The 14,828-nt window shown below is 39.9% G+C and overlaps 1 protein-coding gene across 8 annotated transcripts in view; it reads left to right on the top strand.

Annotated features, from left to right (window-relative positions):
• Positions 1-14,828, top strand: part of Bmpr1b (bone morphogenetic protein receptor type 1B) — a 301,493-nt gene that overhangs the window by 278,941 nt on the left and 7,724 nt on the right. For all 8 annotated transcript variants that reach the window (XM_085677630.2, XM_085677634.2, XM_085677629.2 and 5 more), the window contains 3 exons: positions 1,908-2,100; positions 2,872-3,169; positions 13,918-14,093. In XM_085677630.2, the coding sequence (XP_085533756.1) occupies positions 1,908-2,100; positions 2,872-3,169; positions 13,918-14,093 (667 nt within the window). The remainder of the gene's footprint in view (positions 1-1,907; positions 2,101-2,871; positions 3,170-13,917; positions 14,094-14,828) is intronic.

Raw genomic sequence — 14,828 nt, forward strand, 5'->3', positions numbered from 1 at the left:
AGATTTCGTTTCTAAGTCTAAGTTAATGACAGCGTGCCTTAGAGGTCTGTGGTTTCTATCCTATTAACATTGCGATTGCTATCAGTACGTTCACTAGAGAAGACATCTCATTGGTGGACAAGAAGCAGAGCTGTTTGTTAGGCAGGATTCCTTAGATTCACAGAGCAATGCCTGTGCATCTGTTAGGGGAATGTGCTAGCTTTAATAACTATAGTAAGTCCCCTACCAGGTGGATGCTCTAACTGCTCCCTATCTGTCTCTCCTGATGCTTCCGTCATCTTGTCAGGGGCAGTGGACATAAAGTATACCAACGGTCGCCTGATCCAGAATGCCTAACTCTGTGAGGGAGAGTTGCTTTATGCATCTACTGGTCTGCTTATTTCTGCCTCACTTTGTGTTTTCTAGAATCCTCGCAGTCCTTTGATTTTTAAAATCTTAACTTTAGAAAAAAGTTTTCTTTTGTAACAAGATTTAATTTTTTTTGGTCAATGTCAGGAACAGTTTTAAGAATAAACTCAGGACCTCTGAGGAAGTAATCTGCAGAATAATGTCCATATCCAAAGCCTTAGAATCTGTTATACTGTCTGGCGGGGGTTGGGTGGGGTGGTGGGGGGTTAGGCTGCTAATCCTTGGAACCTGGCAGTGAGAGAATTAGTTATCACAATTTAATGATCCTAAAAATTCAGAAATATAAAGAAAAACCTTAAGCTTTTACCTAATGTATAGAAAAAGGACTTTGTCTTTATTATGGTAAGATTTTGCTAGTATTTTATGCTGGCTGACTTGCTTATTTTTTGAGACATTTTCCTATGTAGATCGGGTTGCCCTTCACCACACAGTCTATCTACTTGGCCTCCTGAGTCCTGAGACTATGGGTGTGTGCCCCCAGACCTGGCTGTTCATTCTTTCTGTCGACTTTCCAGATTATGTAAACTGCCTCCAGTAGTTCTTCCTTTCAGCCACGACACCATTGTTAAGTACAGATGATGTAAACACCATGAAGACAGTCATTTCATTCCAATGCCACTTAACTCAATGCCCCCCCCTTTGTAATTCTTCAGCTCTGTTTTGTAGATTATTAAACAAAGATTGTCTCCAACTTGTTAACTTTCTGTTGCCTGTTTTCCTGTATGGACTACTGTTTTGTGTCCCCGTTCTGTATTTTTCACGGCAACAAGTATCTTTATTTCAAATGTACAATTTTCTACCGTCTCACCTCACTTGCCTAGTCTTTATTTAGTTTCTTTTTCTTAAACATTTTTCTGGAGCTGTTTGGCATTCTGTAACTAAAAATCCCACTATATAATTGGAAGAAGGTATTCAAGACTGTCAGGCGGGAGTGCTCAGTCGCATTTGCAGTGGAGTTTCCTGTTTGTTTTGTTTCTACTCAGCTCTCCTTTCCCACTTCATCCCTTCAATTTGTTTGTCGTTTGTTTTCTCTGCTCTTCCCCAATTTAGAAATTTTGATAAATTTCCTTGTGCGTCCAATATTTTTTTTGTCTTATTTAATGGATCCATGGTTTGTTCTGTGGTGGCAAGAATTCTTCAGACTATTCAATAAATCATTATAACAGTAGAATGCCTTAATCTGTCAGGTATGAATTACTGTGAAACCATTTGTCTTGCTTTATTCTCTATGAAAATTGCAATAAGTAGAATTGGAGAATGGAATGTCTAATTATTTGGAAGCAGTATTTGACTATTTAAAATTAGCAAGCATCCATCTGAAATGCACTTGAGAGAACAGCATAAAGTAGTAAATATAAAGAACTCATGTGTATAGAGAGTAATGTTGACTACACATTTTTTACACTTAGTCATTTTTCTCCCACTCCGCACATGGAGAAAAGTTTAACCAGATGTATAGTGCTGTAAATATATTAATAACATGTTTTGGGCTTTGCCAGGTCCAAAGGACAATAGCTAAGCAAATTCAGATGGTGAAGCAAATTGGAAAAGGTCGCTATGGGGAAGTGTGGATGGGAAAGTGGCGTGGAGAAAAGGTAGCTGTGAAAGTGTTCTTTACCACGGAGGAAGCCAGCTGGTTCCGAGAGACAGAGATTTATCAGACGGTCCTGATGAGGCATGAAAACATTCTGGGTGAGTCACAGTCTACACAGCGATAGTTGGGGTTTTGTCACATTCTTCTGTCTTTCTCTCCACATCTGCATATGAACTCATCTGTCTAGACCTATTATGAAACTTACAGATTCTTTCTTTCTGGATTGAGCCCAGAGCCCATAAGTTTCTCACAAAAGACGTCACAAGAGGCATGACTATCATGCTTCTGTGGATGGGTGGTGGACTGGAAATGCAATACTCACCAGTGATTTATCTTTTTCTTCAGAAACAGGAAGCACAAATGAAATACAAGAATTCCTTAAGGTTTATTAGGGATTTGAAGGACCATATTTGGGTTTCAATGTTCTAAAAAGTTTTAGGTATTTTTATTTGCAGCATTTATTTGTAGCAAGTGTTTATGTTCAGAATTGATTCCCTTTTCCTTTCCTCAGGTTAGATGTGATCTACATGGGTCAAGTCAGTAGGAGAGGATCCAGTCAGTGAAGTAGAAGGCCTGATTTAAGCCTTTCATGCAACATGCCTTATATGTAACTTCAGTACCATAAAGGAATTTCTATACTACTGGTCAGAGAGTGATTTCAGATCCAAAGTCTTAGTTTTTCTTCCTCCCTCCAATTTTGATCACATCAGCTTGATATTAGTACTTTAACACCATCATAGGCATAGTCAGAAAACTGAGCAAGGTACTAATCCAAAGACATCTGGAGGGGAAGAATATTTAAGCATATGAATTATTCCTCATTCTGTCCAGGAAACACATCTAGTCCTCTTTACTCTTTTGCCTTTTAGGGTTTATTGCTGCAGATATTAAAGGAACTGGGTCCTGGACACAGTTATACCTCATCACAGACTATCATGAAAATGGTTCTCTTTATGACTATCTGAAATCCACCACCCTAGACGCAAAGTCCATGCTGAGGTTAGCCTACTCTTCTGTCAGCGGCCTATGCCACTTACACACGGAAATCTTCAGTACTCAAGGCAAACCAGCAATCGCCCACAGAGACCTAAAAAGTAAGAACATCCTGGTGAAGAAAAATGGGACTTGCTGCATCGCAGACCTGGGCTTGGCTGTCAAGTTTATCAGGTTAGTATCCAAGTCAACACCCATTTTAAGATTCTTTCTGAGTGCTCCTGTCCTAAGATAATTCAATGGTTGAGGAATATCATAGACTTCAACTCTGTTGGAGATAAGAATATTACCATTTTCTTTGTAACAAGGTGTTTTGGGGTCAGTCCTAGGTACCATGAGAAAGCAGGGTAAATAAGCCATGGAGTGCAAGCCAGTAAGCAGTTGTCCTCCAAGGTTTCCGCTTCAGTTACTACCTCCAAATTCTTACCTTGACTTCCTGTCCTGGCTTTTCTGAATGTAATTAAAAATTACATTCCACTGTAAGGTGGAACAAACTCTTTCTTCATCAAGTTGATTTTGGTCAATGATGTTTTTTGACTTTCATAAAGACCCTACGATGATGCCTGAGAAGCTATTGCCAGAGTTCTGCATAACATTTGTAATTATGGAGAGGTTTTAGGAAGAATCAGCAGCTATAGAAGAAAAGGCCATATTTTATTTGTGTGTCGGACAGTCAGGATTACTTCGTAAAGGTTTGAAAGAAGTACTATAAACCAAGGAACAAAGCAACTGATATTCAGCACTGTTTTAAAGTAGCTTAAATGGAGAACGTAGCACCTGGACAGGCACATTCGGACTCACTGTGGTAGTGTGCAGACCCTGCAGGCTCTTTGGTATATTGACAGCCCCTGCACAGTAGGGACGGTTTCACACTAAGGAGTCTGGGACTATTTTCTTTTTCTCTTGAAGCTAGAACCTATGTCCAACCATGTACCCGAGTACAAAATCACAAACCTAGAACATTTTTGTTGTTATTGTTGCAATTTTGCTTTTGCAACACAATTACAAAATTCTTCAGTCTGAACTTTGTAGATTATAAAGTCTTCATGCAATAGGGAAAGGTTGGATATAACAGGTGGAGTTGATTTAGAGAAAATGGCTCCTCTAGTTTGAAAAGAAAGCAAGGTTTATTTGGGAGCTAGTGGTGAAGGAAACTAATACATAACTCCCTTAGAATACTCAGTCCAGGCTGCCCTCTTAGTATATCTGTTGCCCTGCTTATGAATGTTTTCCAAGGAAGATTCTACATAGCATAAAGAAGGACAGAAGAAAGAGCTGGGAAGATGATTACAAGAAAGAACTAATGGGTTTCCATTTTGTCCTGAACATAAAATCTGAGATGGGATTTAATAATGACTTCAGATATGTGGAGGGTTTCACATATCTGACAAAAAGTTAAAGAAAGTGAATTGTGGTATAAATTTAAGTCGGAGACATAAATCTCACACCATTTAATATTTTAAATCCAGTATTAAATCAAGTTTCTCTTCAAAATTCATTTTTGTGAAAGGCAACCCTTTTCAAATCTACTCTACAACAACCAGACATCCGTACATAAGTAATTCTTCTGGTGTGCCTCTACTTACCAGCTCCTAGTTACATTTCTCCAAAGCAGTTCCAGAGGTGATAGCCTTTCTCATCCTTCCCATCTGTCTTCTGCTATCCCCTCCCCTCCCTGCCTGCTTTATTGAGGAACCATCTCTGTGTGCACCAGAAGCCCTCACTCATGGTGACACCATGGTCCCTGGTGCCCAGTGCTCTCAGCATCACTACACAATATGTCGCTGTGCGCTTCAGGCTCCCCTTTCTCCTGACACTGATTCTACTCATCTTTCACCTTTAAATAGTTCTCTGTGTGAGATTTCCGGCTGTATCTGACCTTTCTTCTAGCTCTAGCTCTGAGTTTGGCTGAATCATTTTAAAACTCGAAGTGTCTGGTTTTTTTTTTTTTTTTTGTGCAGTTGAATGAGTTCTATCTTCATGAAACTCATGTTTTACCTTTAGTATGATGGTTAACCTCACTATACTGTTTCATCTGGATCCTTGGGTAAAGCATTATACAGTTACTTCCTTTCTCTCTTTCTGCCTTCCAGTGTTTTCTTCAGACTGCAGAATTTATTTTCTTGAAGGGCTCTTTGGACGTCATCATAATTTCATAGCTTTCTGTGGCCTTGGGTTAAAATGTAGTTACGTCCCTTGCTGTGGTGAACTCTTTTCTGACTTTGGGCTTCTCTTGAGATTTATTCCTACCGTACTGCTTACCTTTTCCTATCAATTTTGAACACATTCTACTTCTCACACCCTCAAGTGGTTTTCTTCTTACTATCTGTATAACTTACATCACTTCTATGTTTTCCTGCTGCTGAACTTTAGACTGACTGCATGGACATCTGTTGTTACTCATAAGCAGCTCTATACAAAGTGTCAAGGCATTTCTCATAGGCTGCAGTGATTGCTGGCTTCTTATGTTTGCCTCCTGGTAGAATGTAAACAGTGCAAGCATCTGTCAAAATTCTATCCCCAGGCCAGGGTCTTCACCATGACTATGGAGGTATTTTAAGTTTTGCATACTAGGTAATTGAGGATGGACTTTGCAGATAAGAAAACCATGTTATGCTAGCTTCAGAGAATCTGCACATTCTTGACTGTGCCCTTCAGTATTGTATATTTTACCCATACTCTGATTTGTCTTTCTTTTGCAATGTTGAATCTCTGTGTTTTCTCTTTGCATAGCCCAAGCTGCCTGGTGATTTGCTTTTGCTGCTAGAGTCCCTAATGTGGAGTATTCTGTCTTTCCATGTATACTTCCCCAGTATCTGATATGCCTCTTAGTCTGCATACCCATCTATACCTAAGAGGAAAGATACCACCTTCTGAATTTTCTGGACTGTGTCTGCCTACAGTTTTATTATGCAGAGATATGCCTCATCTCTCCTACTACTCATTGCTACCTTGAGAGTCAAAGGCATGTCAAATCAACCATGGATTTCCCTTTAGACATGACAGAATTACAAATACTGCTACTGTTTTAAATCAGCAAATGTAGGAACATTTTTTTTTTCTAATTGAGGCAACACCATTGTGAAACTTAAAGTAAACTGAGCTTTTATTCCTAATTTTTTCTTTCATTGAGGGGAATGAATTAAATGATCTCTCAGATTTCTAGGGAGAGGATCAGGCTCGTAGGGGCTAAATTGAGATATCTTTGATGAACAATGTTATGTTGGATGATCTCAGACATTTTTATTTTTATTTCCTGTGTCAGAGTTTTGACATCTTCCATTCTTAGGGCAGGGTTTAAGCCTTGCTTTACTTATTTCTCTGAGTTTTACCCTTCATGGTGATTTGCGTTGTGTGTCTGTGCACATGCAGCTATTTAGAGTGTTATATTTCAGTTGCAGCCATCGCTAACCCATGTTCCTACGTGAATTTCCTGTGAGAACTTAATCTTCATTCTTATTTCTGCTCAGGCAGTAAGTGGTCCCTTAGGCTTTTTGGTAATTTTTGGAAGGTTCCCAGGGAACCTGAGAATCACAGAGAGCTCTGTTGGTGCCTTAGGGGCTTTCTATTCGCACAACACTTTTGCTCTAGTTTTCGTCTTTTGCTGGTACATTTCCTGCTCAAAGGAGATTTAATCCAGGCGATGTTAGAAGATTTCTGATGTCCCTAAGGAAGGGAAAATGATGCCACAGGAAAGGCCTTGGAGGAATGCACACCGCTCTGTGTGCTTTCTAGTACTTCACTGTCCAAATAAAACATTTCTTATAGGAGAAATAAATTCTGATCAGGGGATCTCAGGTGTTGAATCTTAAACAGAAAATCCCCAGTGTTGAGTGATTGGACTGTTTTATAGATCTCCTCACTGATGGTTATGAGTTGTCCAAATACAGAAAAAGATTGATTCTATATAGCAGAGACTGAATTTCCTGAACACTTCTGGTATCATTTTCTGTGCTGCTTTTGGTGTGTGTGTGTGTGTGTGTGTGTGTGTGTGTGTGTGTGTGTTTACTGTAGCTTTTTAAATACATCAGATTCATAGACCTAAGTGGTGATGTCATGTCAACACTTTCAGTAATTGTCTTGCAAATGTCCCCACCTTTGATGGAGTTTTAGTTCTGAAGTTCTAAAATACATGGAGATTTTTAGAAATTGGTTGTTTGAAACATTGTTTTAGTTCCATTTGTTGTTGTTGTGAATGCAGAACAATACCTGACAGAAAGAAACTTATAGCTCTATTGGGCTTCCTCTTTGGAGGTTTGTCTACATGACAGGGAAGCCAGAGCAGTAAGGAGGTGAGGAGCTGGTCACCTTCCACTCACTGTCAGGAAGCTGGGAGAGAGGAATGCTGCCTCCTTTTTACTCAGTCCGGGACTCCAGCCCATAGAATTGTGCAGCCCACACGTAGTATGTGTGGGTCATCTCACCTTAACCAACCCAGTCTAGAAAATTTCTCACAGATGTGCCCAGTGTTTTGTCTTCGGGGTAATGCTAGATTCTGTTACTTTGTCAATCATTTTTAACCGCAAGCACTGAGCTCCAGGGAAAGGTACTGCAGAAAATGTTCCACGCTCAGAGAGTTTAGGGATGTGCTGGGGTCAGCTGAGTAAATTACTTCCACAGCCACTGGGAAAATGATACAGGAGACATAAAGAGTGTGTGCAGAATTCTGTGTAAGCCTTGCATATCACACACTTGCAATAGATCTGATGTGACCGGAGATTCCCTCATGTGTGTTGTCTGTGGTTTCAAGCATTAGCTGTGTTGTGCTAACCAGTGCATCTTTCACGCATCTTTTCATCACACTTTTACGTGCTCTTTCAAAGCGCAACACTTAGTTTTTAGGAGCTTTCTGGATTATTCAAGATTTTCAGTGTTTACTTACTGTCATTCTCTGTCCTTTAGCTCTTCCTCTCCCGTGGTCTTCTCTCCCTCTTTTCTTGTGTTATGCAGGTTGTTTTCCTGCTGGAGGCCACCCCCAGGTATAAGGGCAGGAAGTAGAGCCCCTGCTGGTTTACCATTCCATTCCTGCCTGTCTCTCTTTGCCACGGTGGGTTCTGCTCATGCCCTTCAGAAAACACATGTCCAGAATTTGTCTCCTTAGAGAATGTGTACTGTGGTGAGCTACATAGCAGAACTTTCTATTACTAACTGTTCTTGCCAGAATTCCTGGTACAGACTTGTGATTGAGAAGCTTAATTAATACAAGAGATATTGAATGTATATTAAGGCTATCAGAGATATTACTTAAAACCCCTTTATTCTCCACTTTCAAACTTTTTACCTGACCTTAAGCAGTGTACTGAGCACATAAGACAGGAACTAATCACTGGGCCTGTAGGTGTTCAAGAATGCCCTGCAGGTGGTGTGGCTGGGGTTGAGTCAGTCCGGATAAGCGTGCTCCGCCTGCTCTGAGAGAATGGAGCCAGTTAAGGTTTCAGTCTTTATTTTTCCCAAGTGACAGCACTCTAAATGAAGCCGGTGGGTAGCACACATTTCCCAGCTGTGTTTTTGATTCTCCTGATCCTCCTGGCAGAGTCCTGCCTGGTGCCTCACTGTATTGCTCATATCTCAGCATTACCCGTCTTTCTCTGTGTCTACCAAGTTTTTCCTCCCTTGCCTCCCTCCCTCCTAGGAGCAGTAGCCGGGAGAATTAACATTTACTCTTCATCATTCTGGCCTAGAAGGGTCACTTGATCTCAGACACTCAGGAAGCGCTTTGTTATCCCTGTGAATCTCCAATTGTTTTTGTTGTCATAATACTGCTAGCCAGTGTCATTCAGTGCTGGCCAGTGTCATTCACTGTTGGCCACTGTTTTACACACACACACACACACACACACACACATACACACACACACACACACACACACACACACACAGAGAGAGAGAGAGAGAGAGAGAGAGAGAGAGGAGAGAGAGAGGAGAGAGAAGTGTTAAAGAAGAAAGGGAGGAACTGTAAAGGGCCTGGCAGATATGAAGCTCTTCTAAAGAGAAATTTTTGTCTCTAAACCTGACTGTCAGAATACTGAAACAATGGTCTCCAAAGAAAAGAGAAGTTACTCAGGAATCTCACACTGGGTGAGGAAAGGGCCACAGGCAGAGGGGAATTTGGCCTCCAGGAAGAACTCTCAGATTCTAACAACTTGAAGGAATGAAGCTGAGGTGACGGTGGGTCAGCGGTGGGTGGTACCACACCTTGAACACTCTTAGGTGCACACATCCTTGGCCTTCTATTTACGCTAGGGCTTACTTTAGGAAGGGCTTGGGGGACTTTCTGGATCCCTTTGTTCTTTTTTCCAATGTGGCCACTTTGCATATATCTCCTTTTCTGTTTAAATCAAAAAAATGAGTCTTTATCCTCTGCATTCTTATTTTTATCTTTAAACTTTTTGTTGATTCTTTGGGAATTTTGCATCACGTGTCCCAATCCCATTTACCCCCCCCCCTCGCATCTCCCTCTGCCGCTTCAAGCTCCCCAGCCCTGAAAATAAAATAAAATAAAATAATTTAAAAGAAATTTCATCATGGGAGCTGCAGTGTGACCCAGTGAGTCAGTCATACAGGACACCCTTAATCCTACATCTTTACTTCCCGTTTCCTCTGTGACATACCCTCTGTGCATTTCCCACACACTGAAAGAACTTCTCCCATCTTGCAGTAACTCCCTCTCTGACATACCTACTAATGAGCCTAATGCAGTTTAAACTGCCTTGATTTATGCCTTTCTTTATTCTGCAAAACTGTAACACTTGCGAAACCACTTCCATGCTGGAACGTAGACTTTGGAGTAACCTAATTCTTTGTTCCTGGGTTATTGTCAGTCAAAAATAAATTTCCCCTTGTTCCCTTTAAGATGAGAGCCGTGGCTTTCGCATTGACATTATTAATGTTCAAATTACATTTATTTTCTAACTCTGCTTAAGTTTTATAACCCCTTGGTACACACATTAAGAAGAACAAAAGCTTGGTTGGGTCTAGTGGGAATATTAATTATGAAATTATAACTGAAACAGTCTGTTCCTGTAATTCTCTAAAGCCTCTGCCTCCATCACCGCCTCTGGGATTAACCCCACTGTTCTCCACAGGAAAGGTAAAGAGAACCTCCCACCTTTCTCCATGGGAAAGATAAAGAGCTCCTCTTTCCTTGATATTTAATACAGGACCCACATTTATGACAGAGTATTTCTGTTTCTTAGCAGAAATCCATTTTCTTAGCTAATTTCATCCAATTAATCACGTTTGAATTTCAGGGTCTTATGCCATATGCACCTTAGTCCTTGAAATATACCATTTCTAGCCACTGATCCTGCTTGGTTATATTAAATATACTTATAGTATATTTAATAATGCATATTTATATTTATGGTATATTATACACTTATATAAGGCATTTTGAAGGCTAATTGTGTTACAGTTGAATATTAACAAATGATAACAGCTTGCTTCATCTTCTCTAGGCTTTTCAACAGAAACAAATGTTGACTATAACCTTAACCTTGTTCCCTTCTGTGTTTGTTCTTTTTATGTCCCCTAGAAACAACCAGTATCTTGTTTATATTTCCTGTGTACAGTCTTATGATTTGACAACTCACATGTACAACTACTGTAGAACCTGTAGTTACTCTGTGGGCTGGAGTTATTCTCCCCTTCTCCCCACCCCTGCACCTGTTGTAATAATGTGCATCTTTTTTCCCCTGACTTTGTTTCTTACAACTGTGCACTCTCCATGGGAAAGGAGGTTAGGATAAGCTGCTGGCCCCTGACCTGTCTTCTCCCTTTTTTCTCTCTGACCTTTTCCCATGACCCTCTCTCTACCCTCTTCACATATACATGTCAGCTTATGAATCCACTTTCTTTTTTCTTCCTTTATTCTTGGTATTCCAGTATTCAATTTAATTTCTGTTTTTTTGTCTTAAAGATTAATAGAAGCTCTTTTTTCCCCTCTGCTATTACTGCAGAATAGGTATAATCCTACTGAAAGTCAAAGAAGTATTCCTTAAATACTTTCTTTCTCTTGTTTATTTTTGAGATTATAATGTAATTATAACATTTCCCTCATCTCTTTCCTCTCTCCAATTCTTCTATACACTCTATCTACTCTTCTCTAACATATTGATCCTCTTTCCCCACTGATATTGCATGTGCATATTTGTTTATGCTTACTTATTCCTAAATATAGCCTATTGAGTCCATATCATGTTATTGTGTGTTTTCACAATGGACAGTTTGAACTGGACTATCAATCGGAGTACTCTACCCTGGGAAGCGCCACCTTTCCTGCTCTCAGCTTTACTCAGTTGCCTGTACTTCTTTGGGTATGGTTCGTGGCTCCATGGGATTCCCCCACCCAGTTTAGCATGTTCATTGGTGTCATCCTTGTTCAGCTCATGCTTGATGTATAGCTTCCGAAGTTATCATGAGATACAGTCTCACAGAAAAGTGTCTGATCCTTTGTACATTCTGACATTAGATACATGACCAATGGAAGAGGTAGAACTCTAACTTAGAGAAGATGAAATTTGATAGTATTTGGAAGGAGTTGCCTATAATTCATATGTTTGCTGTTTAAATGTGGTGATGAGTGCATTTATCATTAAATTAATAGTAGTCTTTCACAAAATCAATTTGCCCAATAAAATTCCATTTATCTTTCTGAATATTGCTTCCATTTTTGTGTGTGTGTTTTTTCTATAACAATGTTACATTTCTCTTTAAATTATCCACAGCAGAGATTACTGTTAGCAGGCATTTTCATTCTTCCCAGTTCATTTTTTTCCTACTGTGTGCAAGCTGTGTGATGAGTGAAGATGAATTGGAACATTCAGTTTCAGGGCCATACCAAATGACTATGGCAGAAATTCAAGGCTTATAGAAACTTAAAGTCTTTATAGTACTTATTCAAATACTTCTAGAGAAGACATTTTCTGCTAAACATTTAGCATATGTTTCTTTCTTGTTGTTTTCCATGCTGGTTGTAATTCTAATTTTTATACTTGATATTTGTTCCTATTGTATATAGTTTTATATTATGCTTAGACCTCTTCTATTTATACAAAAGGGGGAGGTGTTGTGGGAACTTCTTCAGCCAATAGCCTTTAAGATACTGGCCCACTTTTGGCGTGGTCTTATGTACTATGAATGCAGATGTAAAGCATGTGTGGGCCCCTTTGCTGCTGGATTCAGTTCCAGTTCCCAGTGCATGCAAAGGACTGTGAATCAGTACTCTGTGAGTTTACCCCCCAATAAATAAACCTTTGTTATATGTAGGAAGGAGGACACTTGTTTGTCCTGGCCACCGAAAAATGAAATATTCACCCAAAACCCACATTAATAAAATCACTGCTTGGCCCATTAGTTCTAGCTTCTTATTGGATGACTTATATATTAATTTAACTCATTTCTATTAATCTGTGTATTACAACATGGCTGTGGCTTACTGCTAAAAATCCATCTGGCTTAAGTAGGTCTATGTGGCTTCTCTCTGACTCTGCCTCCTTTCTCCCAGCATTCTGTTTAGTTTTCCCCACCTAGCTCTGTTCCCCTACAGCTCTACTGTAGGCTCAAAGCAGTTCCTTTATTCATTAATGGTAATCACAACATATAGAGGGGAATCCCACCTCACTTATATTCCATTCTGGGTTAGTGTGAAACTCCTTTGTATGGCAACAGTTTGATGCTTTCAAATGCTATTGGGAGACATAGGTGACAAAGGGAAGGGAGAAGGAACGGCCACCGTGAGCACATGGGAGGAACTGCTGTCTTTGTAGGTGATGGATCTGGAGAACTTAGATCATTTTCTGTTGGTGTAGTTAATGGGGAAGAGTTGAAGATGAAGGGGGAAGCATCTAGAGACAGCTTTTACTGGTTTTATTTGGTAGTAGTTACCTTTCAGCTCTCCAGCAGAGATGTATCTTTACCACACATTCTCCAACCAATGCCTGTCCTCCTAGATCCAAATAGACATAAAGGAGCTATAATAATGGAGCTATCAAAAATCTTCATTCTCTTGGGCCAGAATCTCTCCAGCTTCCCTGATACAATTGTGGTTGGTGTCCTACCCTCAGATGATTCTTGTTTTCTTGTCTCAGTATATATCCTTGAATGCAATTACAACCTTAGCTATCCTTTTTTCTGTATTCTTCTTTTGTTTAAAACCTTAAAATTTCATAATTGGGACCACCATCACATTCTTCTGATGGTTAAAAATGACATACTGTAGCACATACACTCATCATGTCAATGAAATAACCCCTTTGTACTCACATAGTCATTACCAGCAGGTGTAGCAGAAGAGAAACTTTATTAATTCTTTGAGAGCTGCCCATTTCATATAGTGTGTTGGGTGATGCTTTCCCATCTGACATTACTCTGGCTTCTTTTTAAGCCTATGCCCACTCTATTTTCCTCCCTCATACACTATTACCAAGATGTTTAAGCCAAGTTGATAGATGGTATAAGAGCAAATTGATTAAAGTTGGCAGAGAAGAAAGGTACATTTTAGGTATTTATTTGCCAGTATTTATTTTATTTTTTTTTGAGGCAGGTTTTATGTAAGTCAGATTGACTTCAAATTCATCATACAGTTGAGGCCAGCCTTGAACTCCTGATTCTCCTGCTTTGCATTCCAGGGATTTGGATTACATGTGTAAACTACTGTGCACAGCTTTTGTTAGATATTTAGTAATAGTTAACAATTTAATTTTATAGTAATATAATCTTGTATGTTGGGACTTCATTTTCATTTAGTCACATGTGGTCTGGATATTTAATCTGTCAATGTTTAATTTTTAGCGAGAAATATTATTTGAGGAAATGTTTTGTTTACTGAAAGTTTTTCTCTCTGCATTGCCACTAACGTGCTCTTCCAGAGAGCCACAGCAGCCTCTCCAGTGCTGACAATGCCTCGTTTTGCTTTCCCTCAGTGACACAAATGAGGTTGACATTCCACCAAACACACGGGTGGGCACCAAGCGCTATATGCCTCCAGAAGTGCTGGATGAAAGCTTGAACAGAAATCATTTCCAGTCTTACATCATGGCTGACATGTACAGTTTTGGACTCATCCTCTGGGAGATTGCGAGGAGATGTGTTTCTGGAGGTAAGAAAGAAACATCTTTGAAAAGCTACTACCCCCAGGAAAAGTTTACAAAACCTTTCTGATCTGAAAGGGTTAACGTTGGTGTAGTGCAGAGTCTCAGATTTTCTTTCCCTATCCCCTTTATTCATGTTGATGCTTCACAACCCTCCCAGGGAATATCTATTAGAGCCATCTTTGGGTGGCTGTCTCCTACCCTTCCCTGGCCAGTGAATGTCCTGTTCTAGACTCGCTGCCGGCTTCCCCTGGCTTGTCACACATCACCCTCTGCTTCTCTTTCTGCCATTTCACTTCTCTCTTAGACTTTCTCCAGCAGTTACTCCAGCAAGTCAACAATCTTTCCTACCCTGTTCAGCTTCTCTTTGCCTACGTGCTGAACATCATTTCCAACCCCACTGGTGCATTCTCTGTGCTTCCTCTGCTGAGATAGCTCAGAGACATTGGCGAGTGAGACACCCATTCCTGAATATTATTTCTTTGTCAAAAGAAAAGTAAAGGAACATATTGTTATTGTTCATGAAAATTTCCCCGCAAGTGTAAGAATTACTAAAAACACCAGTAATGAGTTCTGGGAACCAAACTCTGGTCCTCTGAAATGGCAGCAAGTTCTCTTAACCATTGATTCATCTCTTCAGTCCCTGGTTCTGTCTGTGTAGTTTGTATACCTACCTTACCATCCATCAATCCATCTATGTAATGCATTAAGTAGATACAGCCTTCACCCACAAGATGTTTTTA

This window comes from Myodes glareolus, chromosome 17 (assembly GCF_982192425.1).
Source record: "Myodes glareolus chromosome 17, mMyoGla1.1, whole genome shotgun sequence".
NCBI classification, from domain to species: Eukaryota; Metazoa; Chordata; class Mammalia; order Rodentia; family Cricetidae; genus Myodes; species Myodes glareolus.